General features: G+C 40.8%; 3 protein-coding genes and 5 non-coding genes across 8 annotated transcripts; 7 read left to right on the forward strand and 1 right to left on the reverse strand.

Moving 5' to 3' along the window:
• The first annotated feature begins 451 nt into the window (after positions 1-451).
• Positions 452-9,275, forward strand: LOC125020749 (calpain-2 catalytic subunit-like). Its single transcript, XM_047606230.1, has 21 exons — positions 452-582; positions 1,225-1,300; positions 1,512-1,549; positions 1,746-1,818; positions 1,934-2,005; positions 2,212-2,267; positions 2,599-2,649; positions 2,841-2,898; positions 3,075-3,606; positions 5,598-5,868; positions 5,939-6,008; positions 6,096-6,214; positions 6,305-6,438; positions 6,560-6,734; positions 7,366-7,440; positions 7,541-7,626; positions 7,719-7,793; positions 8,139-8,299; positions 8,545-8,690; positions 8,781-8,792; positions 8,900-9,275. The coding sequence occupies exons 10-21, from the start codon at positions 5,641-5,643 to the stop codon at positions 9,152-9,154; spliced, it is 1,536 nt and encodes a 511-aa protein (XP_047462186.1). The 5' UTR covers positions 452-582; positions 1,225-1,300; positions 1,512-1,549; positions 1,746-1,818; positions 1,934-2,005; positions 2,212-2,267; positions 2,599-2,649; positions 2,841-2,898; positions 3,075-3,606; positions 5,598-5,640; the 3' UTR covers positions 9,155-9,275.
• Positions 1,347-1,418, forward strand: LOC125021870. Its single transcript, XR_007114388.1, has one exon. It is a non-coding gene; the product is annotated as a small nucleolar RNA SNORD49 (small nucleolar RNA).
• Positions 1,596-1,669, forward strand: LOC125021863. The gene has a single exon (XR_007114381.1). It is a non-coding gene; the product is annotated as a small nucleolar RNA SNORD65 (small nucleolar RNA).
• Positions 2,051-2,124, forward strand: LOC125021865. The gene has a single exon (XR_007114382.1). It is a non-coding gene; the product is annotated as a small nucleolar RNA SNORD65 (small nucleolar RNA).
• Positions 2,433-2,511, forward strand: LOC125021871. The gene has a single exon (XR_007114389.1). It is a non-coding gene; the product is annotated as a small nucleolar RNA SNORD49 (small nucleolar RNA).
• LOC125021866 lies at positions 2,692-2,765 on the forward strand. The gene has a single exon (XR_007114383.1). It is a non-coding gene; the product is annotated as a small nucleolar RNA SNORD65 (small nucleolar RNA).
• A 7,158-nt stretch (positions 9,276-16,433) lies between the features above and the next one.
• Positions 16,434-21,941, forward strand: LOC125021136 (calpain-A-like). The gene is made up of 22 exons (XM_047607045.1): positions 16,434-16,538; positions 16,622-16,883; positions 16,986-17,073; positions 17,192-17,307; positions 17,404-17,537; positions 17,630-17,822; positions 17,910-17,984; positions 18,075-18,160; positions 18,285-18,356; positions 18,709-18,866; positions 18,992-19,149; positions 19,267-19,278; positions 19,401-19,603; positions 19,715-19,808; positions 19,906-19,974; positions 20,066-20,123; positions 20,251-20,306; positions 20,418-20,486; positions 20,589-20,667; positions 20,756-20,869; positions 21,291-21,343; positions 21,778-21,941. Exons 2-22 carry the CDS (start codon positions 16,647-16,649, stop codon positions 21,802-21,804), a joined length of 2,151 nt encoding a protein of 716 aa, XP_047463001.1. The 5' UTR covers positions 16,434-16,538; positions 16,622-16,646; the 3' UTR covers positions 21,805-21,941.
• A 687-nt stretch (positions 21,942-22,628) lies between these two features.
• On the reverse strand, positions 22,629-25,805 carry nsrp1 (nuclear speckle splicing regulatory protein 1). The gene is made up of 7 exons (XM_047607046.1): positions 25,745-25,805; positions 24,860-24,950; positions 24,669-24,725; positions 24,434-24,562; positions 24,048-24,255; positions 23,693-23,792; positions 22,629-23,606 (listed from the first exon to the last, which is right to left on the reverse strand). Exons 1-7 carry the CDS (start codon positions 25,762-25,764, stop codon positions 22,763-22,765), a joined length of 1,449 nt encoding a protein of 482 aa, XP_047463002.1. The 5' UTR covers positions 25,765-25,805; the 3' UTR covers positions 22,629-22,762.
• Positions 25,806-26,374: the final 569 nt, after the last annotated feature.

Here is a 26,374-nt window from a genome sequence, read left to right on the forward strand (position 1 = left end):
TGAAGTTCATTTGACTGTAGCCATGGAATACGAGATACAAACAAGTGATTTTAGTGCACAACTCCAGCAATTTAATATTCAAAATTTAATTCAATAAGCCAAAATATATGTATCCTAACAGCAAAATGTTAGAAAAAAATATGAATAAAACTTAGTGATGATCACTGGTGATGCTGTAATACAGGTTCTTTCCATTTTTAATATACAGGGTTTAAAGTATAATAAAAAAAACAAAACATTAAAAGTCAAACATTTGCATCCAAAGTTTACAACAATACAATAATTTTCGCATACATGCTGTAAATTGATTTTTTCAATATTTAAACGTGACGTGGTGATCCTCCTCCTGTCCAGCAGGCGACGACTGAGCGCGTCTTCCCTCGTCCTGCGCCGCTAGAAGCAAAGAAGCAGTGACGTATTATCTCCGCGACAGTTGCAGTTTATAAGCGCTCGTAACCCGCCTCACCGGCCCTTTTGAGTTCTTCAGCGCTGCTTCACGTTGTGTGGTGCTGAGGGAGTCTTTATTGATCACTGAGCTGCATTCAGTAAATGCAGCTTCACACTACTTTTCAAATAACAAACGTAAGTTGAACTTTAGTTCGTGTCCTAAGCGCATTTCTGCCAAGATCCGGTAGTTTAAGTTGCACATTAGCGATAGCTTAGTGGACCACGTGGAGGGCAGTGATGATGCACAGTATACATGATAAAAATGTATATTGTGTTTAATTTGGCTCGTTTGGGTAGAGGTCCGTGTTAAACTGCAAACATTAGACGGATATCCTCTTATTGTGTCGTTTTTCCTCGACATGCTTGAATGTGCTACTAAGGGCCTACATCTACTTGTAGCTTATCAAAGTCCTACTGTTCGCCACACTGGCTCATTTTTCTGTCCATAAACCTCGTACAAATGATATAAGATATAATTACAGGCATTTACTTGATGAATTCTCATTCCCCGTGTACTGTTAGCAGTCATGCTACTTTCTGAATTTCCGCTAATTCTTCTACGCTCTTTTATTCATGTTGTAGTCTCTTGGAAGCTTAACCTACACTACGTTTATATTTGCACATTACAGATAATAGACATTTATGCATTGACCATGATACTAAATTATACTTGAACCAATTTTATAATTTTAACTTGCAAATGTTTCTCTGCACTAATGTAACTGATCAGTTTGTGTTCTAAACTACTTGTGTTTCCCTGTTGTGTGTTTTCTGTAGGTGGATGCTGGTCTACCAGTCCACACCATGAGTTTAACAAATGTCACATCTTGGAGTCTCCTTATGTCCCCCGGAGGTGAGTGACAGTGAAGTGATCCCAAATGTCCGTCTTAACCACAGGCGTCAGTGATGAAAACTGTGAATAGGAAGTGCCGTCTGATGCGATAACTGACGATGTTTCATTATCACTGTTCTGAGTCTCATACACTACATCCTTCTCTGCGGTGACAAATGACTTGCTGTCATTAAAAAAACGTGTTTTTTTTTCTTTTTTTTCTTTCCTCCAGACGGATCCATTTCAAGGGGACAGAAAGGAAAGATTAAGGTTTGTTTTTATAAAGTTTTGTTCCTCAAGTAAAATGTGTGATATGTAGTGATGAAATCTAAACTGAAATAGCTGGAATTACCGTCAGATTGCTCAGTGGTGTATCTTGGTTTTCTGAACATGACATGATGCAGTTCTGTCTGCTTGCTGTAAAAACAAATGGATGAAGTGCTAATCCGATTGTTTCCTCCTGCAGCTGAGAGAACTTACGATTGTCTGTAAAGGCTGAGGCTAGAAGACGCTACCTAATGACAGTGTGCGAATGATGGGTAAGTTGGCAGAGTGGCTGATATTTAGTCCACTCTTCAGAATCTTTAGCTTCACAAAAGATGTAGTTTACTCTTTTGTTTCTCTAACGTTGTCTTTTTTTCATTCTCTTAAAAGTTGTATCCATCCAGCTGTAAGGTCCCAGCTAACGCGGCGCAGCTAAAGCAGACGACGGTTCGTTTTATACAGGTATATTTACATTTTTACTTCATCATAAAATGGAAGCCACTTCTGTTATGATGAAACCAAAACTGATATAGCTGGAATTACCGTCAGATTGTTCAGTGGTGATCATTGGTTTTCTGAACACAAAGTAACGGTGACATTTTGTCTGAAATTCATTTGATATTCTGATTCACAATTTAGATCTTTTTTTTTTTTCCTCTGGTTTAAAGGTTCAGATCTGCTAAGAAGAGATCGTCAATCCAGCTGCACCCTTGAGATGATCACTGTAAGTTAAATATTAGATGCGTCATGTTTGTTTCGTGGTCTCATTTCTGTACACTGTAAACGGGATTCACACTCCGCTGTGAACTTGTGTAAGTGCTCGTGTTGTACATTAGTGAGTTCACTGAAACACGTTTGCCCAGCGATCAATGAATCCCTGAGCTGCTTTATCAATGATGAAAACCTGGAATAGGAAGTGCCGTCTGATGCGACAACTGACGATGTTTTTCTGATCCATTTTTCTGAGTCTTGAAGTTGTATTCGATTGTTTTCAGAATCCATTTGTCTGCTTTTTTTTTTTTCTCCCTCCCTTCATATTTGTTTTGTAATTACAGGTGCACTCCTGCCAGCGTCGCTTCATGTTTGCAGTCAAGTGGATTTGACAGGTAAATTTTAAAATGTTGTACCAAGAGTCGTGATTATAATTGTTGTGATGAAGCCTAAACTGAAAATGCTGGAATTACCGTCAGATTGTTCAGTGGTGACTCTCGGTTTTCTGAACATTAAATGCCAGCGTCACATGCAGTGAATGAAATTATTCATTATTAAACTTAAACTTTACTTTTTTGTCGTTCAGAATCAGCTGGTTGGTGGCTGCTGCAGTGCTGCCTCCGTGAACCTGGATGCACTATTTGGTAAGATACATTCATAAGCAGAAACATTTTAACTGGAGAAGAATATCTACTAATAAAATGTTCAGAAGGCCTGTTTAGTAATGAGCCTTGTATTAATGCTTGATTTTTGGATGTTCTTTATAGACTTGCATAAACATTCAGTTCTTGTGACTAATTGAGATTTATCTCTTCTTCAGGTGGCAAAAGGACAAATGGAAATTGTTCTGAAGATGGCTGGCATATGTTAAAACTATTCACTGTTTACATTGATTCAGTGTTTAATAAAATTGAAACTTATTTTTTGTAACCAACCGTCTGAAGTTTTTCAGTCTATCCAGAGACACAATATCACATGTTCAAAAGGGAGGATCCATTTACAGGATGTAGGAGCCACACAGTCAGTGCATGGGGGGGGGGAAACAAATTATTGCCTTAATTGGACTAAAACAGGAGAATTTGAATGCATGTAAACACGTTACTCCAATTAAAATCAGTTCTCATGATCTGATTAAGACACCCAGATAATGCGATTGAAATTCGATATTTCTCCGGCATGTATACAGTAACCGCAGTTTGCAAACGGAGAATGTGTGCGCATGCTCCCAACCATTGTGCTGGGGTGTGACCCCAGATAAAACGTCCAAGAAAGTCAGCCACAAAAGAGGAAAGCTAAATGTAGCCACTACAGGAACCATCTGGGGGATATTGCGCAACTCATCTGCACCAGAAGTAGGACGAACATTACCTAAAATATTAAAAAATGCATTATTGTACCTATGGTGGTTGTTTGAGATACCGGTCTGCCACATGAATGTATTAACTTGCTGAAAAGATGCATATAACCGTGTAGTGTAGAGGACGACATGTTCCCATCAGTTGTTAAATTTTCTTGCGCTGCATGTAAACTGAGACAAGGACTGTAGTCAGGAAGTTGAATTTTGACCATAGCTCGATTAAGCTCTGCATGTAAACGCACCGAATAAATAATCCCTTATAAGACACTATTGACTTATGACTACCTTTTTTTTTTGCAGTAAAGTTGCAGTTCATCACTTTTCTTTAGTCTAAACACAGCAAGACCCTACAGAAGTTACAAAAGTGATGACTGCCTTTACCTGCGCGACTCTAATGTTGGCTCTATCAGAGTCTTGCTCCAAGTTTTTAGTAGGTTTTAAATTATGTATTTCGTTTCTCAACAGTGTTCAAAAGTGAGTATTAGGTAGTTTTCTCACACTTTCTTCAGGGACCGTCATCTAAATGTCCTCTTGAAAGTGCTCGTGGCAGAATCGTCGTTAATGAAAGGGTAGCTAAGAAAGCTCTCCAATTGAAAGCGTTTTAAAGGGTGTGTGATGGAGCTGATGGATGATTTTACAGCAAGATGGAAATGCTGGTCTGAGGTATCATCTTGGAAAAACATCCTGTGTTGGTTTATGCAGTATTCTGTCAAAACCCTCATTGTGAAGCTGGAAGGGGTGGAGAGTGATGTGCGCCGACAAATAATACCCCCCTTAAACATATCAACAAGATGGTGTTGGGTTTTGTTTTCTCTAGCAGTAACTTTTTATTTTTTCCCAGTAATGTTAAACTGGCTTTGATCTTAAACCTCAATATGGTCTTCTGCTCATTCTTTAAGAAGAGCCTCCGAGCTGCATGTTCTCAACGTGTTTGTGCAAAGCCTTGTAATTATGTTATCACTATATGGTCTCGCGATATAGGGGGCCTTCCTGAGATGTCAACATTAATCTTCAAGCGCTTTTACAGTTCAGTGAGTTCGTGGAGGAAAGTCTGACAGTTGGGCTCTTTGGTCTTTCAGGTTCTTGCAAAGCTTGGGTTCAGGGTCCTGGTGCACAAAAAATGCATCCCAGAAGTTGTAACATGTTTGTGGAAATTTAATAGCTACGGTGGGAAAGGTGTGATGCAACAGAAATCAAGATATGACTTTCCCGTGTTACACACTTAACTTAAGTGCATGTAAACACGTAATTGAGACACCCAGTTAATGCGACTGGAATTTGATTTCCTCCGGCATGTATACGTTAACCACAGTTTTTAATCGGATAATGCGTGTGTTCCGCAACCACTGTGCTCTGTTGTCTTTGAAATACTGGCATGTCTTAATCCAACTCGAGTGCTTGGTTCAGAGGCCGTTCTATTAGTCTACAGCATTGTCATCTTTTTAAACAGTTGATTCAGTTTCTGCAGAGCATTTTCTCTTTTCTTAGATTAACCATTTGATATCTGATGCTAACGCCATGTTTCCCTCTAATTTTCTGTTTGTCAATGAGAGTGGAGCAAACATTTCCATGGTACTGGATACCGATTCTGAATGTTACAACATGTTTGCTGCGCATCAGTTCCGGGGATTGAACCACTGTTGCGTTCAGGATCTGAGAGTTGAAGGCAAAGCAAACAGAGTCTTTGCTTTCCAGGAATTGGCAAGCGATGGGCAAATTAATCCGGGCTCGTTGTTATTACACGCGTCAACTTCCTTCTCTCTGTGATTGGTTTGTGTGTGATTCAATCCCTCTGGCATGCATATGTTTTACAATGCAGTGAAGTTAATTGACGTTGCCCGCTGTGCCCAATCACACCCCCCATCACGCTATACGACGGCTTTACCCCCGGTATGCAGTTGACGTGTGCCAACACGCCTCATTGTTTTTCTTCTTTCATACAGTGCTTGTAATTGCTGTATCCTTCTCTTCCGGCTTCGAGCTCAGGTTTGGGTGAGAGCAGGCACTGCCACCGCCACTTCCATGCAACATGGCCTCTATAAAGATGATTCACTCTCTCTGTGAGGCCGGAGGCGAGGGAAGCCCCTCCAACCCTGTGAAATTCAAAGGCCAAGATTACAAGGACCTCAGAAACACTCTGCTAGACGAGGGCAGGGAGTTTGTGGATGAAACTTTCCCGGCAAACCTGCAATCTCTGGGAGAGCTGGAGGAAACCACGGCTGAGGAGCTCAAAGAGGTGGAGTGGCTTCGACCACGCGTGAGTAAGCTTTTGTGAATGTCGTAAGAGGGGATGGAGAAAAAAGATCCAAATGACTGATCTTTTACAGGAGATAAGCCGCCGTGCCTCTTTTGTTGTGGACGGGACTTCAAGGTTCGACTTCAAACAAGGAGATGTTGGTATGAAAGCTTTAATTAGGCAATGTATTTTAAAGCCCAGGTATGAAATAATTCAACTGCAGTTGTGTGCTCTGCGCTTGTATCCAGGCAATTGCTGGTTCCTCTCAGCTATTGGAGCGCTGACCCTCCATAAGTCATTGATGATGCAAGTGGTGCCTCTGGATCAAAGCTTCAAGGATGACTACGCTGGAATATTCCATTTCAGGGTAAATTCTTCTCCGGTCGTACAAACACAGGAGATCTTATTTTAAGGTAGAAATATTTAGCTTCTCACTAATGTCAATGCATCTCTCAAGTTCTGGAGATTTGGAAAATGGGTGGATGTTGTCATCGATGACTTGCTGCCGATACGCGGAAAGAGACTGGTGTCAGTTTCCACCAATTCTCAGAAAGAGTTCTGGGCTCCTCTGCTGGAGAAAGCCTACGCCAAGTACGTGATCATCCAAGCGCACTGTAGATCCACCCTGAGCAAACGCCTCAGCTTTGCTGTGGCTCAGCACCAAGATCAACACTGGTGCATTCAAAGGTGCTCGTCTAACTTTTCACTGCAGGATTTGCGGATCCTATGCAGACATGATCGCCGGCAACCCACCGGAGGCCTTGAAGGACTTCAGTGGGGGTGTTCACATGAGCTACGTCCTGTCCAAAAGTAAACCGGACCTGTGGGATGTCATGGACAGGGCCATCCAGTGCCAAACTATGATGGGATGCGGGACTTTTGGAGGAGTAAGTGATGGCTTTTGCCCTCGCAAATTTTAATTCCTTTGCATACACATGAATGGAGGCGTTATATTTCAGTCAGCACTTCACTCATTCAGAGATAGAGGAGCTGTCTCAACAGCGCACTCTTTCACACAGGGCGTCACATTAGATTTGTCAATCTAAGCCTCCTGTACACAGTAGGCCCCGCCCCTATCGCCGCTCAGCCAATCACGATTACATGCTGACTCTGTCAGGTTGCCCGCAAATTGGCTGAGAGCGCATTCAGTCCCCAGGTGAAATCCCAGACGCACACTGCAAGTTTAGCAGAAGAGGAGCTAATAGAGCAGCTTGTTCCCATCAGTCAACCACTGAGGCCAAAATGGATCTCTATGTCACGAGAACAAAAAAAAGAAGTATAAATACTAATAATATTTGAACCTGTGTATTATTTAAATAGCTTAATACTGAATGCAGAATGATAATAATAATGCATATTTATAATTAGCACTGGGTTAATATAGAGCATATATAGTAGGTACTGAATCTCTCCTTTGTCATTGGACTGAAAAAACATCGAAGACCCCTGGATTAGAAGATAAAGGGTGGGGGGAAAAATCAGAAACCTCTGTAAATGTGTGAAATGCATCTGTTTCAGAAAAAAGGAAAGGAAATATTCAGTGAGTTTGGTCTGGTGGACGGTCACGCCTTCGCCGTCACAGGAGCCCAGCAGGTGTAACACATTCTTTTTTCTTCCAGCATAAATGTTTCAATACAGTTCAGATGTAAAACCGTATAATAATAATAAATAAACAAGTTCTGTAATTCAACAGGTCGAGAGTGACGGGAACAAGGTGAACCTGGTGAGAATCTGGAACCCCTGGGGTGAGGGAGAGTGGAATGGAGCCTGGAATGACAAGTGCGGGCTCGTTCTGTCACATGATGTCACCTGAACGCAGCGGCGTGCCAAAGCTCTTGACGTATCTGACTGTTCTGGTTTTTGCGCTGCAGGTCGGAGCTGTGGCGCACTGTGAGAAGGGACGTGCGGAGGGAGTGTCTCAGAGTGTGCAATGATGGAGAATTCTGGTAAATATGTCAGAACAAATGGTTCTGAGCAGCAAAAGATCCTCTTAAAAAACCAATCACCATCTTTTGAATATTTTTTTTTTCACTCCTCTGTCACTGTTATTCAGTTGATTTATGTTCGTGGGCGGCCATCCATCAGTAACACTGTCAAAACTTTAGGAAAATAAAACTGTCAATCAAACAGACAGTTCTTCATTCTCACTTTGATAAATTTTAATCCAAGTCAAGTTCCCAGATCCTCAAGGTCTTTGATGAAATACTGACTGACTGGTTGGTTTGAGTGATGCTGCACATGCCACTGACCTGCTCTGATTCCAAACGGTTCCTTGTCAATGACGGTTTCAGGATGACGATGGAGGACTTTTGTGACTATTTCGAGGAGCTGGACATTTGCTGCGACAGCCCCAACTTTGTGGACGATGACGCCGAGTGTCTCTGGGACTGCTCTCTGAAAGAAGGCCGCTGGGAGGTCGGAGAATCCGCCGGGGGCTGCGACAATAAAAATGGTTTGGTTCTCATAGTACTATTTCATAAACACTGACTCCTTTAGTTAGTCTTCATAGTTTTCTCTCCTTCATTTCATCTAGGAAGTTAGTATTAATTTATTTTCATAACACAAACACAGCAGAGAGGTTTGTAGTACTCCTAGTAAAGACTCACTGTCACAGTATTATATATTTAATTAGTCTATTTTGTCTTTCCCAGTCACATAAAAATAAAAAATAAATAACCACCTCATGTTTTTCCTCAGAGGAGTTTTGGACCAATCCACAGTATCGCCTCACAATAAAAGGAAAGAAGGGACACAAGAACGTGTTATTGTCTCTGATGCAGAAACCCGATGAAAAGTACCGCAGCAAAGTTGAATATCATTATATCGGCTTCACCATCTATAAGGTCAGTGGTTTGTGTGAACAAATGATTAATCAGTGTGTTGTGTTTAAATGAAACATCTAATCTCTTGTCCTGATCCTTCCTTCTAAACAGCTGCCGCCGAAGGTAAGCAAAGAATCCTTTTTATTAACTTTGTACTAAATAAATAATGAATGAAGCTTCCAGATATAATGAAGAAATAATAAATGAACTCCTTTTTCTGGTCCTCACAGACCCCCAAAGGGCATCTTCCGTATTCGGCCTCGGAGAACATCCAACTGATAAAACGTAGCGTGTTCTCCTCGACGAGAGAACTGATTGAGTTACACAGTTTGGAGGCCGGGGAGTATTTGATCGTTCCCTGCACCTATGACCCCGACAAGACCGCGAGCTTCCTCCTGACCATCTACTCCAAGGCCGAGGCCGAGGCGCAGGTGGACGGGGGACACTTGAGGCCGAGCAGACAAAAAGCAGCTCGTACACAGTAAAAATCAGCATACCCAAATTAACACTGTAAGAGTTGATCTTAACTCAAGTGTCTATATGGGTCCACACCTCAGAGTGTTAATTTAACACTTTTTCGAGTGTTGGTACCTTTACACCAAGTTAATGTAAATTTGACTCTTCTTGTAGTTAAATTTAACACACTGCCTAACACCAACCAGTGTTTTTTAACACTTTTATGTAGTGTTAGCAATTAACTCACTCTGAGGTCTATTTCTTAACTACACAAGTGTTTCCCCCATAACACTTAAAAGGTGTCAATATAATTCTTATATAATCCTACAAAAAATACTTTGAAAATAAACTTAAAAAATAAAAAGGTAGTCATGTTTGACAGTTAAAAAACATTTATTTTTAAACTTGCACCACAAATATTAGAACATGCAACAGTAAGGCACAGTGTATTTATGTATGTATTGTTAGCACCACTTTTTACACACAATTTTGACAACAACTATTTATCGACTGAGAGTTAATTATAATGGATTAACTCTACCCAGAGTATTATTAACTCTACTAGTGTATGTGTAGTTTAACACCAAGAATTCAACTCTTCTCAATTTGCTGTGTACTTAATAATGACGGTGAATAAAAAATATTTAAAAAAAAAATGTTACCCTGTGCTTGATGATGATAAATGACTGAGTCTAAATGAAACACATTCTCTGCTCAAGTCTCATTTGCTTCACTGATAAACTCGTTAAACCGTTCATCAGTTTTGCAATTACAGTGCAGTGACTGTGCCAATACATTTCACTCATTTTAGATGTCAACAGCTGTCTGTAGCTGATTGAGAAACACAATTAGGTGTTTGAAAAATTGCTGTAATCATATATTCACTCAACACATGTCAGAATCTAACCTCAGTCACGGCTGCGTTAATCCCCACTCAAGCAGTGAAGACTAGTCTGATAGTACAAACACGCAAGAAGCAAATGATTTGCAGTCAGCTTATGTTTGATTTAAGTTTTCCGAAATGCACAACTGTGTCCTGCAGGTGTTTGACCACTGACGTATGAGCTCACGTTACATAGATGGAAGCTACCTGGACACAGTCCAGTGAATTTATGAGCAGGAATCAATAACGCGCCCATTTAACACAGACTGAATGTGGCCTGAGTCGAGTATGATGACAGGAGCGTCGGTGTGCGTCACATCTGAAACTTTAATCTGACCACACGGACTGTGTTGTCTGTTTAGTGGGTTTCAGCCTGGAGGTGGAGGACTCTGATGTCTACACCCAAGAAATAGACTGTGACATCCACATCTTTGTGGACAGCGAGGCAGAGTGTCAGTTCTCAGAAAGAGGAGAATGAAAAGGGTTCGGTTCTCATAATACCATTTCATAAATAGCTCCTGCAGTGCACGTATGCAGTTGATCTAAGTTAGTTTTAAAACTTTTTATAAGTCAGCAGAGAGGTTTGTAGTATCCCGAGACAGGACTGTGAGTCTGGAAAATAGAAGCAGGTGAAGTACTCGAATTTCTATTTAGTTTACTAACTCAGTTTTAATGAGTTGTGTAGCACTGTTGCACCTCAGCTCCTGGACTAAAGGGTCATTTTCATCTGACCAAAGTTTGTTCATATCTGTTCTCCCAGACATGGAGCCATCAAGCATGTTTGCACAACGGTGAAGGATGAGTGATGGTTATTCCAACCTGTTTGTACAGAGCGCAAACCGTGTACAGAGCTGATTATTACGGTTATTATGACTGGTATGTGAAAGCTGGGCCATTACTTCTAAAGTATGGTAGGCTTTCAGTATTGCACACGTGGCAGTCTGCAAAGAATGCATCACGTGAGCTTTTATAGTTCTCACATTAGGTCCGTGCACTGTTTCTCTGTACCTACTTTGTTTATTATGACAGGTGCATGCATTTTGGCTTTCGGAGCCAATAACAATATTTTAACGATGCAATAATAATTGGCACTTCTTGCGAATGATCGAGAATACAGGAGCGACGCGCAGTCTTTTAAAACAGCTCAATTTCATATCTCGATTCTGAAAGGCTTCGATGAACCCACTTGGCAATTGGTGTAAATAAGTTAGCGCCCAATGCTCAACATTTTATTAATTTTGCCTGGTTTAGAGAGAAAACCTTATTCCTGCAACAAGTGTGAAGAGTATAAGAGTGTAATGATCTCCTAAGTGCAGGAAATTCAGGACCACACACAGCCAGTAATAGCATATTTTAATAATACCACAATATTTGTAATTTCCAGTGATTGCGCAACTGGATAAAAACTAAAATTCAGCTCAAACAAACGTGACTTTATAAACATTTTTGCACACTTCAGCGAATTACTACATCGCGTGCGTTCAAATGCATGGAAATGAATCAGTCATGACTTTCATAAAACGTTTGCCAATAAATCCGTTCACAGGCTGGATACGCGGTTGGATGGTATGTCATAATTGTCACATAAACAGTGCAGCAGAGAGCGCGTTATGTAAAGCATTGTGGTGATTAAATGATACAGTACATGTACTTCAACACGGTATTTAAATAGAAGATCCATGGTAAAGACTGTGGTTTGAGAATAGTTTGTTTCTGTTTCCCCCGAGGGAAGTCTTTGCATTTCGCTTTGACAGGTCGAAGACGTTATTCTCACAAAAAAGTGTGGTGGCGTGTCACAGCAGGAAAACAAAGAACAAGCTTCTTAAATGGGACACCTGTGACTTCAGGCTTGTGCATAAGGGGTCTTCTTAGATGTGTAAGCCTAGTTTTTTATCTTTAAAGAGCAGACTGCTATTAATAAATTCCACGGTTCTTTCTTTCGTGAGGTTTAAAAATGTCAGGATCATAAATAATTACCCGCAAGTCACTGTCACATTCTCTTCAGGCGGGAGGTGTACATCAAGTTATTATAGGTAATTTTCCTTTCTCTCGTTTGTCTTTTTGAAGTCTGCTTACTGCTATGTGTGAACGTTTAGCAAGAATTATCAACCCAGAGTAAACTGCCTTTATCCCTTTATCCCTTTTTTTAAATGGGTGTCTCTTGTTGAATATAGACTCAATGGCCACTTTATTAGGTACACCTGTTCAATTGCTTGTTAACATAAATAGCATGCGTAGCAATGCATTTATTCATGGAGAGGTGATCAAGAAAACTTGCTGAAGTTCAAACCGAGACTCAGAATGAGGAAGAAAGGGGTTTTAAGTGACTTTGAACTTGGTGTGGTTGTTGGTGTCAGACGGGCTGGTCTGAGTATTTCAGAAACTCCTGATCTACTGGGATTTTCATGCACAACCATCTCTAGGGTTTACAGAGAATGGTCAGAAAAAAAAAGAGAAAAATATCCAGTGAATTGCGGTTGTGTTGTGCGGACAAAAATACCTTGTTGATGTGAGAGGTCAGAGGAGAATGTGCAGACTGGTTGGAGATGATAGAAAGGCAACAGTAACTCAAATAACCACTGGTTACAACCAAGGAATGCAGAATAACATCTCTGAACGCACAACACGTCCAACCTTGAAGAAGATGGTGCTACAGCAGCAGAAGACCACACCAGGTGCCACTCCTGTTAGATAAGAACAGGAAACTGAGACTACAGTTCACAAACGCTCACCAGAATTGGACAACAGAAGATTGGAAAGATGTTGCCTGGTCTGACGAGTCTCAGATGTCAGGGTGAGAATTTGACGTAAACAACATGAAAGCATGGATCCATCCTGCCTTATATCAACGGTTCAGGCTGGGGGTGGTGGTGTAATGGTGTGGGGGATATTTTCTTGGCACACTTTGGACCCCTTAGTACAAACTGAGCATGGTTTAAATGCCACAGTCTACCTGAGTATTGTTGCTGACCATGTCCATCCCTTTATGACCACAATGTACCATCTTCTGACGGCTATTTTCATCAGAATAATGCACCATGTCATAAAGCTCATATCATCTCACTCATCTCAACTGGTTTCTGGAACATGACAATGAGTTCACTGTACTCCAGTGGCCTCCACAGTCACCAGATCTCAATCCAATAGAGCATCACCTTTGGGATGTGGTGGAACGTTAGATTCATATCATAGATGTGCAGTCAACAAATCTGCAGCAACTGTGTGATGCTGTCATGTCACTATGGACCAAAATCTCTGAGGAATGTTTCCAACACCTTGTTGAAAATATGACATGAAGATTCAAGGCAGCACTGAAGTTCTGCAGTTCTGCAAACAGGGGTCCAACCTTTCACTAGCAAGGTGTACCTAATAAAGTGGCCGGTGAATGTATATTATTGTGTCTGGGGTCATAAGCAGCCATTAGTTCAGTTATTATCCATTTTCAGTTCATATTCTGTAAATTGACAGGTTAATAAATGATCAGCAAAGCTCCATGCTTCAACTTGCTTCAGTTACTCGGAATCAACGTGGAATTAATTAACATTAATTATTCTAAAAAGAGTGGAGTCTGCATGTTCTTCCTGTGTCTCTCGGTGCCTCTGGCTTCTTCCCGCCGTCCGTGTTTTCTGCTGTGCACTTGCTGCCTCAAGTCCCAACATCGCAGGTTGAAGCACAGCGGCAAACCTTTCCAAACTCTGGAACAATGATCCAATAATTATCAGTCTTTGGCGTTTAATCCCGTTTAGAGCCGCTCCTTTTATTAGACAAAGTGTGTTCTAATATAGTACTTGTAATTTAGCATGTTTTAACCTTTCATCCGTCTTCACGGGTGCATATGTGCATAGTGTCTCTGTGTGTGTGCGTATGCTTGACTTAGACTTTAATATTGTGTGTGGTTCACTCTTAGCGTTTTTAAAGCCAAAGTGTTGTTGGCATTTCATTTTGTGCTGCTTCATGTGTACATAAGACCAGAGGAAGATGTTAGAACATGAAAAAAAAAAGGAAACAGGAATGGACACAAGAAACATAAGTAACAATAAATGAAAAAAATAAATAAATGAAGTAAAAAAAAATAAATAGGCCGTCCTCTACATGTCTGAAAAGGAATGGGTGGATGCATTAACTTATTTTATCCCACTCCTTCTTAATAGATCAATAATTTATGTATTATTCGCTTCCTGTCAGTATTATAATAATAATAATAATAATAATTATCATGCAAGTTATGAACAAAGCTTCATGCCTGTGGTGTTTTCTCCTCTGTGAGATGTCTTTATTTACGGTACAAATCCCTACTTGCATGCTGTGCTGCAGACACTGACACGACAGTCTGACATGACATGACAGTAAAGCTGACAGAAGAATTATTATTACCGCAGAGGGTCGTTCCTCTCGGAATTCCTTTTGACTATTTGCATATTAGAGCTGACATGGATCAAAAGTGTGTGATGTGTTCCACGGATGACACAAAAAAAAAAAAAAAAAAAAGCCAGTAAAGCACAGACTGTCCAGACTTTCTACCTGAGTTGTGCACGCAAGTGTCAGCTGTGAATGGAATGCGGAGGGTTGGGCACCTAAGATCATGGTACCGCAAATAAGTACTTCAGACGTGGGGTGAAAATGTTTAAGCTGGATTTGTGCATTCTTTACACTGTAAAAAAAAAAAAGAAAAAAAAAGAAAATGTAAACATGGACAATGTAAACAGTTGGAGAACAAAAGAAATATGGGGCACCATAATTACGCTGTTGTTAGGTTGGTATGTGGCCCATTCACAGGAAACCAAAGGCTAGGATATGCACGCTTCAGACTCACGAAGTAAAATATATATATATATATATACATATATAAGATGGCAATGTTTCCTCAGTGTTATGTTATGAAAACAAATCAGACAGATCAGATGAACTAGTACTAGAAGGCCAAATACATTTCCAAGGACCACACCCACCCTGGATACAGACTGTTCACCACGATGTCTTCTGTGAAGGGACACGGAGACAAACATCACAACAAGTACTAATTAAAAAAAACGATTACATCCTCAAGCCATCAAATCCCCCGCCACCTTCACCCCCTCCTTCATAAACCGTTGTGCAACAGTCCCCAGTCCACCGAAACTCAACAGGTACATTTAAGCCATTGATTAATGTCATCACTGTACCAATTACATTCTTTGTGTGTGTTAATGGGTACTTTTATTGCGTATATTATATTTTATTGTGTATAGCTGCTATAAGTGGTTTTTATGTCTTCGTGTTGCTTTTCTGTTTTTATTGCTCTTGAACCAAAGAGCTGCCAAACTGTATTTTATTATTATTATTTATTATTATTATAACTACTCCTAGGAGGAAGGCAAATCCAATATATATATGCACACATTGTGATTTACAGAGCATGAGAAAAACAACTCTCAACTTCTGCATGCTTTAAATCAACCTTTTTTTCTTCTTAAATCTCTACCTATCATTAACTCGTACTTGTAAAAGCGAGCAAATGTTTCTTGCTGACACGTCGTGTGTGCTTTTTTTGTTTTGTTTTTCTGTGTGTCTGTGTGTGTGTGTGTGTGTGTGTGTGTGTGTGCATGACAGCTGTCAGGAAGCGCCAGGGGTAGTTTTACCATTCCCACCCTCACCCTATAGAGAAAACATCTTTTTTTTTCAATTCGCTTGGAGGATTAATCGTACAGCTTGTTGAAAGGTTGTGCATCATATGACACGGACAAGATATTTAGATGAGATTTTATAGCATCCATAACTCACAACCAACCCTTAAAATTTTACCCACTATTGTTGCTTCATTCTCATGTGTTCAAAAGGCTGCGTCTGCCACAATTCAACTCCCAAATCAGAAGATCCTTCTTGTCTTTATTCAAAATTGTATATTTTTTATTCTCTCTCAGGATTTTATTGTGTGTGTTATCTATATATGTGTGTGTGTGTATTGTGTTTTTTGATAAACATGATTTGAGACCATTTTGATCGGTAAAGATGCAGTCTTCTCTGTTCTGTCTTTCATGACATAGGATGGACTTAACATGTCGTGTTCATTGAAATTAGACTATAAAACATACAACAAACAAATCCATCCAAGTTTATGCACTTATAAAAGTAAAAAAAAAAATTTAAAAGTCATATTCCTCCTCATATAATACTTAATTGATTTATTCTGGACCATAGATAGAGGAGGTAAGAAACTGAAGAAATACAAGAAAATATAAATAAATAAATGAATAACGAAATGAGCAATTTCACGTTTGATTACTAACGACTGCTGCCAGTTTTGTCTGACTTCGAGCATTAACAAAACACGACATGTCAAGAGCGATCAGAATCTCAGGTGCCTTTAATGTTAACCTGAAACCATTTTTTTTTTTTTTTTTTTCAGCTCCTCTGTCCCCTCCCATTGAGGCCTCCCTATTACCCCGAGGGCACGTTTAACCCACCACTTGCATAACACGGCGTGAATATAAGGCAGGAGCAGCGCACTGCACAGAGCAGAAAACCAGCACTTGGTTATCTCCCTCTCTCAGGTAACGATCTGTGCTCAGCTCTGAAACTGCCTCTGCACTTTAAACTGCGCTCTCACTTACAATAATTTGCTTTTCTATTTCAGAGTCCATCTGAAGCCTTTGGTCGCCATGACTACATCTGGATCCTGCACCTCTATCATCAACCTGCGCTACCAGGACGGTAGCGAGGGGAGCCAGTCCAACCCGGCCAAGTATAACAACCAAGACTATGCGCAGCTGAAGGATGACAACCTCCGCAGAGGAAGGCTGTTCATGGACAGCGCCTTCCCGCCCAGCAACAGCTCCTTGGGTGACCTCAATTTGACCTACACTCAGAGGAATGATGTGGAATGGCTTCGTCCTTCGGTAACATGATCCAAACTTCTTGCTGTATTTTTCTTCCCCCACCTGTATGTGCATTTAAATTCTTATCCCCATCACATTCATTTTGTTTACTGTCTTGTCCAGGATATCCTGAAAGCTCAAAACATCAACTCCGCACCAGTTTTCTGTTCGAAAGGCGCCTCTAGATTTGACTTTAGCCAAGGCCATGTGGGTAAGGAAAGACTTATGGCTTAAAGCTGGAGGCAACAACAAATGCCGACCTGCTCAGGTGCACACGAGAAGTATGTGGCCGAGCTTGAGAAAAGTATTCGTTTTCTTCACTTCCCCAGGTAATTGCTGGTTTCTCGCTGCAATTTCTTCACTGACTTTCCACAAGCAGCTGATGGCCCAAGTCGTGCCCATGGACCAGTCCTTCAGCAACTACGCAGGAATATTTCACTTCAGGGTAAAGATTTAACCATTGTGTCCAAAGAATGCTTTCATAATACTAAGTAACGATCGGTCGTGGTTATTAATTATTATCATTTATTTTTGTCTTCAGTTCTGGAGGTTCGGTAAGTGGGTGGATGTCGTCATTGACGACTACCTGCCGACGTACAACAAGCAGCTGCTGCTTGTGAGCTCCAAAGGGGGGAATGAGTTCTGGGGTCCTCTTATGGAGAAAGCCTATGCCAAGTATGTAACTGTCTCACCGTGAAGAAATTGTGGCGCAAACATCAGAAAGGAGATTATTATTTCAAATTATATATATTTGCTCTCTCCTTCAGGGTCTGCGGCTCCTATGCAGACATGAGTGCTGGGCTGCCAGCGGACGCCTGCAAGGATTTCAGCGGAGGTGTGAGCATGACTTACATGCTCAAGGAAGACTTCTCCTACGGCAATGATGAGGAGCTGTGGCTCCAGCTGAGCAGAGCCACCGCGTGCAATTCCATGATTTGCTGTGGAACTCCCCCAAAAGGGGTAAGAGTGTCCTTCTTGTTAGATTTGCCTTAATAACACTTTCGTTTTGGAGTTTTAAAGTTAATTTTCCGCCTCGGCCTGTTTCAGGGATCGAATGCCAACAGTATTAACCACGCTGGACTGGTGGACGCACATGCTTATTCCATCACATCTGTGGCTGAGGTAAACGATGACACCACATGCTCGTACAGACCTAGAGATATCATAAGTTTATGACTTTTATTTTTATCCATTTGTTCATTTATTCACCAGGTCAGTTATTACGGCTCCAAAGTGAGGCTGGTGCGGATCATGAACCCTTGGGGCAAACAGGAGTGGAATGGAAAGTGGAGCGACAAGTACTGGAATTTATTCCTACCAAAAAAAAAAAAAAAAAAAAAGACAATAGATTTACTTTGAAGAAAGAATGCAAAAATAAAATTCACTCCACTGTTCTGTCCTCAACGTCTTTCTTGTGCTCAGCTCTAACATGTGGAAAAGCGTGAGCCAAGAAGATCGGGAGAGGTGTTTCAACCACGAAGATGGAGAGTTCTGGTAAATCACAGCAGCACTGTCGTACAATAATGCACAGGTCTTCGATAGGGGGTCCGTGACCCATAGGGGTCCACATGTACTGCAGGGGGAGGGGCGGGGTCACAAAATCTTTGGTTGATTAGACATTTTTTGTATATATTTGTTTAATTTCCTGCACAAATTTAACTTTAAATACACATTAACATGAATCCAACACACTTTAGTAAAGGGATGAGGGATTAAGTTTAATACTGAATGCAAAATAATAATCATGAATAAACTATTTCGGTTTGGATGTGTTGCAGCAGTATACTCGGAGCAAAGTTACAATGCTCAGTGTTAACGTTTTATTTTAATTTTACACGTCCGTCAGGATGGAGCTGAAGGACTTCTGTTACTATTTCAATCTTCTTTCCATCTGCTGTGAGAATCCCAACTTCCTGGACGGCGACCTCTCCTGCCAGTGGAAATCCATGACCTACGATGGCAGCTGGGTTGCAGGAATAAGCGCGGGTGGCAACGTGAACAAATGTGAGTCCAGTTCAGTCACCAAACTGGGAACAATATGGTTTATCTTTTATATTATTTATTTATTTTTGCCTTTTAACCCTCTTTTAAAATTTCACTTGATTTTTTTTAATGTTCACTACCTGTAGCCACCTTTGCAACAAACCCTCAGTATCGCATCGAGGTGAAAATCATTGACAAGACGGAGCGGGAAGACAAAAACGTCATGCTCTCCCTGATGCAGAAACCCAAGCAGGAAAATCGCAATGACAGAGAGTTCCACCCAACTGCCCTTACCATCTTTGAGGTGAACTACTGTCCTTGAAATATTCAAGCAACGATTTAATAAGACAAAATTCATGTTGGCAAACTGCTCAACTGATCTGAAAACCATATAATAAAATTTCTCTTTCATGTTTAACAGGTTCCACCAGGGGTGAGTGAACAGAAGAGCACATGTCATCACTTTAGCCTTGTGTTCGCAACCAAATCATCACCAATAAATAAAGCGCAGGAAAGAATTTCATTTTTCTAAGATGAGTTTCATGTCCATTCCAGACCAAAAAAGGACCTCTGGGATCCTCCTTCTTTAGAGGGAAAAGGCCCGTGAAGGACCAGCAGATGTACAGTCGTGCAAGGGACGTCATTGAGCTGCACAGCCTGCAGCCCGGGGAGTACGTGATCGTCCCCTCCACCATGGAACCCTACACCAATGCAGAGTTCGTTCTCACTGTCTACACCAAGGCCGAAGCTCATATCAGGTAAAGGCCGCTCAGACGCTGCATCGAAGGCTTTTTTTATTCTAAAGAACATTTCAGTATCTAGAGCCGTGCAGAAGGGTTGTAATGAGAAGCATTTTCCTCTGTGTCCAGCCCCTACGCTGGAGGAGTTGATATTGATGACGACCATGACCATGATCACGATCACGATCACGATCACGGCCATGGCATGGAGGAGGAGAAGGAGGTATGAATTTTTTTTTTTTTTTTAAATCTTGTAAACTTCAGAGCCTCTCGCTCTCACGGATGTTTGTGTCGACCTGACACGCTTTGTTCTCTTCAAGGTCCCCAAGAAGCCAGAAGAGGGAACTACTGATATCAGCCGCTCCTTGTTCAATCGCTACGCCGATCAGGTGTGACACCTCTCTCTGCTTTCTCTTTACTTCACGTCTGTCTCTTTTATTTCTGACCTCCATGAATCATGGTTCCTGTGTCTGTTGTCAGAACGGAGAGCTGAGTGCCAGGCAGCTCCAGAAGCTCCTGAATGACTACTTTCCTCATGGTGCGTGGATTGTTTTTTTTTTTGTTTGTTTGTTTCCATCACGTGTGCTCCGGAAACATTCAAAATCTTGATTCGCTGTTTGCGAATTCTGACCCATCTCTTAATAAAAGCACCTTTTCTACCACAGGGACATCGAACGGCTTCAGTGTGGACACCTGCAGCAGCATGATCGCTATGGTGGATGTATCCTTAAATGCTGAAAGATAAAAACTTTTCAGGCAGTCAGGATGAAACAGTCTCATACGCAATAAGTTTGCCACATCTTCTGTGAGATATCTTTAACTTCAAGCACAGATTGACAAAAAGATGACGATGACCTTCACTGAGTTCTCCATCCTCTGGGAGAAGATTAACGGATTCAAGGTAATAAATAAACAAGATAATGAAAGCCCTGACTTTCTGAGACGTGTTACACATACTCAGTGATCAGCAGTTAGTGATTTAAAAATAAAAATCTCTCTTCAGGATCTCTTCCACCGCTCTGATCAGAGTCGCAACGGATCTCTGTCTGAATATGAGCTGCACAAGGCCATCGAGTCTGCAGGTACGATTACGATAAACTGGTACCACAGGAACCTGCTTTACATCTGGAATACTAACCGGAGTATTTGTCACTTTGTGTTTTATTTCAGGCATAGATACGAACGACTCCATGGTCAGCCTGATGATGTTCCGCTATTCAGGATTCTCATCCACCTCCTTGGAGGAGTTCATCACTCTCATGCTGCGTCTGGAAAACACTTCAGGTGAGTGACCTGGCAGCTTTAGCGTCACTTACAGAAACACAGAGAACCGGGCGTTAATTTGATCAGAGCAAGTAAATCCGTTTTGTTTATCCGTTTGAAAATGTGTTTAACCCTTTGACTTCCCCACAAATACGATTAATCGCGATTAAAAATATTTATTAAAATGTTTATTTATTTATTTATAAAAACTATTTCTCACACAGTATAAAAGCTACAGCTAAGGTATTTGTTTATATTATGTGTCCACACATGGGCAAATTTGTGCATTTTACAAATTGAATGACTAGCGATGGTTAGAAAACGGGTACAAGATGAGAAATTAAGCCTTTTATTGTCTACTACCACATAAAAAAAATCACTGGTGTGGCCAAAGGGTTAAACTCATAGTGCATTAAATAAATTTGAGTGATTTGTTTTGCAGACACCTTCAATGACAAATCAACCAATGGAACCATCACTCTGACCTGGGAGGACGTGCGTATTATTTATTTATTTATTCAGTTATTATCACATGATGCCATTTGCTGATGTATTTTCGCATGTTAATAATAAATCATATTATCTGACCTAAAAATAGCATTAATACATTAATATATATACATATTCTAAGTCAAACATTGAAAATCTACTGTAAAAGTAATGACTGATCTTGCAGTATATGTTATATTATATTGGACATTAGTAAATGTGGTAGTGGGCCCTCCTTTTCTGCCGTATGTTACACTATTATATATTTTTATATTGTGTATGAAAAGCACTTAACTGAGATAAAAACGTATATTTTCCCCACAAATGTAGTGACACAGCAGAAAATACAAAACCAAAAAGTGAATGTGTTGAGTGAATATACAATGACTAGTACTATAGCGTGCTAGATGCTAATACTAAACTGTCGTTTCTTTTTTCAGTGGTCCCACTACTCCATGTACAACTAAAAGCTGTCACAGACGCCAGGAGACACATGAAAGAAGATTCCTGCAGCACGAGCGTTGCTTTTATTGGAACTGTTGTCTTCTTGTACGAAAACACTGTAACACAACAGAGAAAACTGAATAAAATGTGTTACTCTGAATTATCTTCTGTAATGGTCATTCTTCTTTATATAGAATTTAACACTGAACTGAAGGTGTCTGAAGAACAGGAAGTCAAAGAGGAATCTGTGAACCAGTAAATATTTTATTAATTCATCACCGACTACGTCTGATAGAAAAGTGAACGAACAACCCACGTCATTCCAATCTAGTCCATCCTACAAACTGAGCAATAAGATATAGTTTCCCTATTTACATTCCAGTATGTGATGTTAATATGTTCTCATATTTACAGATGAGCGTTCTTATTTCATTTAAATCAATAGTCCACCAATCCCTGTCTCCTGGACAATGAGAGCACTGTTTCAACAAGTGGTTTCAGGAAACTGTGGCAATCTTTTACGCTTTTTTTTTTTGTCCCATGGAAAGACCTTAACCGGCAATGAAAAGATCCTGTTAACAACAATGTTTAGCTTATTCCTATGTGCTACTGACCTCTACCGTTTGGGACAATCTGACTTGGACCGCTGCAGGAAACGCCCATCACCAACGTACCAAATGTGCATAAATTCACAGGTGAAAACGGTCGGCAGCAAATTGCCATTCCCTCCAGTGTGAGGGACATTTGTTGAAAATGACAGAGCTCAGCTGTTGTGATTGAAACTATAAAGCCAAAGCAAAGACCTGTGGACTTTGGCAACAAAACTATTGACAGAAGAAGAAACTTGTTTTTGGTTTTTGTCTTTCCATGGGATTTATTCAAGAAAAATAACAAAACAAAAATGCATTAATGTTATTCATTCAACTGAGACAATGGGTTGAGTGCAATTCAGGTATGTATTCGTTGTGTGCTGGACAGCTCTTAGTCCTCCTCTTTCTCGATGTAGCTCTTACATGCAGAGCGTGCTATCTGTCTGGCCATGTACCTGTCTCTTGCCGAACTCACGGCCTGATCCGTGCTGCGCTTTGCGAACTTGTTCGCCCTCTCCTCCGCTCCCTCTTTCTCCTCACCTTCCTTATTCTGTTCATCTTCTTTGTCCTTTCTTTCTACCACGACTGCTTCCTTCGTTTCTGGATCTTTTTCTTCCTTCTTCACTGCCTTCTCCTTCTGGGGTTCTTTCTTTTGCTCCCTCTCTTCCTCTGGGTGCCTGTCCTTCCGCCTCTCTTCGTTAGGATTCCTCTTCTCCCTTTCCCCATTCTTATCCCGCTCTCTCTCTCTGGGGCTCCTGTCCCTCTTACCGTGTCTGTCTTCCCTCTCTGCGTCCCCCCTGCCCCTGCCTCTGTCATCGTCTCTGCCTCGATCTCTGTCTCTGTCCTTCCTTCTGTCCCTGTCACTTCTCCTTTCCCCGTGTCTGTCATCCCGTTCCCTTCCTCTGTTTCTGTCCCTTTCTCTGTCTCTGTCTCTGTCTCTTTCTCTATCTCTGTCCCTCCCTCTGTCTCTGTCTCTGTCTTGGTCTCTGTGGCTCTTCTTATGCTTGTCTCGCTCCCTCTCTTTTTCCTTTTCCTTTTCCTCTCCGCTCCCCGATGATGGCGACCTCTGCCTGTACTGGCGCTTCGAGTGTGCAGAGCCCCCTGCAGGCTTGCTGAACCCAGACTTTTGCCCCTCCTCGCTGTCACTGCACGAACTTGGGATGTTGTCGTGCGACGTCGGGGAGGGAACGGGCGAAGTCCTCTCGGAGTCTTTTGAAACCTTCGGGGTTTCAGTTCTGCGGAGGAAATGATATTAAATCATAAGAGATACTAGTAATGGCTCAGTGTAGTTCTGGTGCATTAATAAGAAGCTGTGACTGACTTCACAGAGCGATCCGGTATCGCCTCCTCTCCTACAGTCTGATTCAGCAGGTGTCGATAGAAGCCGCTCAGGTCTTTCTGTTTCTTCACATCCAAAGCAGCTGAGGAACAAAAATTATTGATTTGTGTGTACTGTCTGACATAAAGGAGAAACTCTTTTGAAGGATAAAATATATCAAGGGAATCAAAGGAATCAAGTTTATTTTGTTAACTTTTTTCTTTCTGAATATATCTGAAAGATCATAGGCTGTTTTCAGACGGTACATTTAAGCACATATGTTTTTACAACATCCAGACAGCATCCAGACAAAAATCGCTCAGAACTCACTTAAAAAAAAAAGATAAAATCTCCTAACCTTCCATCTCAGCGATTCTTTTTTCCCTCTCCTGCTCCTCCTTCTGCTCCTGAAGTTTTTGCTTATAAGCAGATGTAACGTAAGCCTCTTTATCAGCAAACTTCTCTCCTTCTGCCTCTCTTTCCTTCTGAATTTTCCGCTCTTCTCTCCGTTCCTGTTCTTTCTTTCGGTCCTCGACTGCTTTCATCAGCTGGTGGATGTATTTTGGCTGAAATGGAAAGGGACACACAAAGAAAAGGCATGCACTTATTGTCCATGAGGATTTCATAGCTCATAATTTACATTTTGTTGCACCGTGCGAATGTTACACAACAAACTCTTCTAAATAATAAAGTTAAACTGATTTCCAAATGCAGCCCACAAGTTTAAAATATAAATGAGATTACCCTTTTGTCAGCACCTCCCAGAACTTTTTTGTTGCTCTCAAGTCTTTGTTTTTGAATGTCATCGTACACAGCATCGTAGTCATACACAGTGCTGTCTTGTTCCAGAGCCTTCTGCATCTCCAGGCGTGTCTTTAGACAGAAAGAGAGCAAGAGAAAGATTGACAAAGGTCAGAGAAATATAAATCAGAACACAAAGTTAACCGGACTAAAAAAACACATGACACCTTTCTCTCACCTGCTTCATCATCTTCTTCTTGATGGCTTCTCTCTTCAGACTCTCCCCAACTGAGGTCTAAGGAACAAAACATACCAAGAATTCATTCAGTGTATTTGGACGGAGTGAAAAGTCTTGAGTTAAATGTATTAATTGCTGGCAAGGGACGCAGTATTTACCTCCTTATAAAAATAATCTAAGAGTTTACCCACCTCCTCATCTGAGTCATCCCCAAACACTGAGGGTTTCTGCAGAGCTGCTGTCTTTGACAGTCCCTTCTTCTGCGGCAAGATCAGCCCATATCTGAGGGTAATCGAGAAACAGATTCTTTTTAATTCTGTCCTAAACTTCAGATTTCAATATATGCAAATACTGACAATTCTCTGGAAAAGAGGTATCACCAGTGAAACAAATACAAGGATGTTGGATCCCCAAACACTAAGTCAGTGATTTCACTGGACAGCATAATGTAAAAGGAAGTCTCATCCTGAATGTTTGGAGGATCAGAGATACAGTATGTCTCCAGCTTTCAGAATCAATGTGTCTCTTAAATAATTATATTTTTTTAGCACCAAACCACTATATAATCCGGATACTTTGCAACAGCAAACACTTAAGAAGTTTCTTCTCTCCATTTTACAGGTGCAAGAGATCCCACATTTATTGATGGTTTTAACGTATGTTTAATTTGGACATTAGCTCGGTGGCTTCATGGACATAAAGCAAACTGGTAAACAACCAAATAACTGCACTGCGAACTACAAATGTTTTTTAACTCTTCCTGACAACACGCAAGGTAACATCAAGACGTTTGATGAATATGCATATTTTGGGAAAATGTGTGCACATCTTATATTTGATAACAAGCTGATTTAAGTTATGAGGGAGGTTAGCATAACGTTAGCATATCGCCAATGATGCTAACTGCAGTTGATGCAAGGGAACCTCTGTTATTTTTACAAGTGCTAACCGACTGCAGCTGCTACAGTGAATTGCAGTCTTTATCGCAATTATAACTGTTTCCCCAGCCAACTTAAAGTTATTACTAACAGTTAATCACGCACTGTTATAAGTAGATTAGCATGTTTGTGACTTACTGTTTTGTAGGGGCCGCCATCTTGCTCTGCGGACTGCGACCGAGTACGGCAGATTCGACACAATACATTTTAGAAATATTATACAAAGAAATGCTGCTCTGATACATTTCCACGCCAGTGGGACTACAGTTATATCTATGCAGTTAATCCATCTTCTGTTACAACTAAATATTGCTTGTTTGTCTGTGGCGAATATGCTGACCGAAACGCGCATTTAAGTAACTGACCATGTTGAGCAAAATATGTTTTTTTTTGTTTGTTTGTTTTTTTTTAGTATTGGTGCATTTATTTATTTATTTATTAGGGGTGGGGTATCGATATATGGGCATATTGTCATAGCATACGACGCTATACTGAATGCGAAAACGTTGCTATTATGGAGGTAGTGTATCTATTATGGTTACCACTAGATGGCGATATATCTCCAAAATGTAATCGACCAGTCTCTCGTAAATGACATATTCATCCAAACCTGCACATGGAGAAAAAAAAGTCTCTCCTGATCATACTTAGAAGTTAATAAAGGAGTTAACACAAAATAAAATAAGTGATCATAACTTAAACATATTTTTATGATATAATGCTCATAACGATAGTTCTACTGCTGTTGAATCATTCATTTCATTTCCA

The sequence above is a fragment of the Mugil cephalus genome, chromosome 15, assembly GCF_022458985.1.
Source record: "Mugil cephalus isolate CIBA_MC_2020 chromosome 15, CIBA_Mcephalus_1.1, whole genome shotgun sequence".
In the NCBI taxonomy this organism is placed as follows: domain Eukaryota; kingdom Metazoa; phylum Chordata; class Actinopteri; order Mugiliformes; family Mugilidae; genus Mugil; species Mugil cephalus.

Bases quoted from the DNA above. Each gene is read 5' to 3' on its own strand.
- LOC125020749 (XM_047606230.1), top strand. From the start codon at position 5,641: ATGGCCTCTATAAAGATGATTCACTCTCTCTGTGAGGCCGGAGGCGAG. The intron at 6,009-6,095 runs GTATGAAAGCTT...GCTTGTATCCAG, and splicing joins CTTCAAACAAGGAGATGTTG to GCAATTGCTGGTTCCTCTCA. The intron at 7,627-7,718 runs GTGCGGGCTCGT...TTTGCGCTGCAG, and splicing joins AATGGAGCCTGGAATGACAA to GTCGGAGCTGTGGCGCACTG.
- LOC125021136 (XM_047607045.1), top strand. From the start codon at position 16,647: ATGACTACATCTGGATCCTGCACCTCTATCATCAACCTGCGCTACCAG. The intron at 16,884-16,985 runs GTAACATGATCC...TGTCTTGTCCAG, and splicing joins TGGAATGGCTTCGTCCTTCG to GATATCCTGAAAGCTCAAAA. The intron at 17,308-17,403 runs GTAAAGATTTAA...TTTTGTCTTCAG, and splicing joins CAGGAATATTTCACTTCAGG to TTCTGGAGGTTCGGTAAGTG.
- nsrp1 (XM_047607046.1), bottom strand. From the start codon at position 25,764: ATGGCGGCCCCTACAAAACA. The intron at 24,726-24,859 runs GTGGGTAAACTC...TTTGTTCCTTAG, and splicing joins GGGATGACTCAGATGAGGAG to ACCTCAGTTGGGGAGAGTCT. The intron at 24,563-24,668 runs GTGAGAGAAAGG...TTCTGTCTAAAG, and splicing joins AGAAGAAGATGATGAAGCAG to ACACGCCTGGAGATGCAGAA.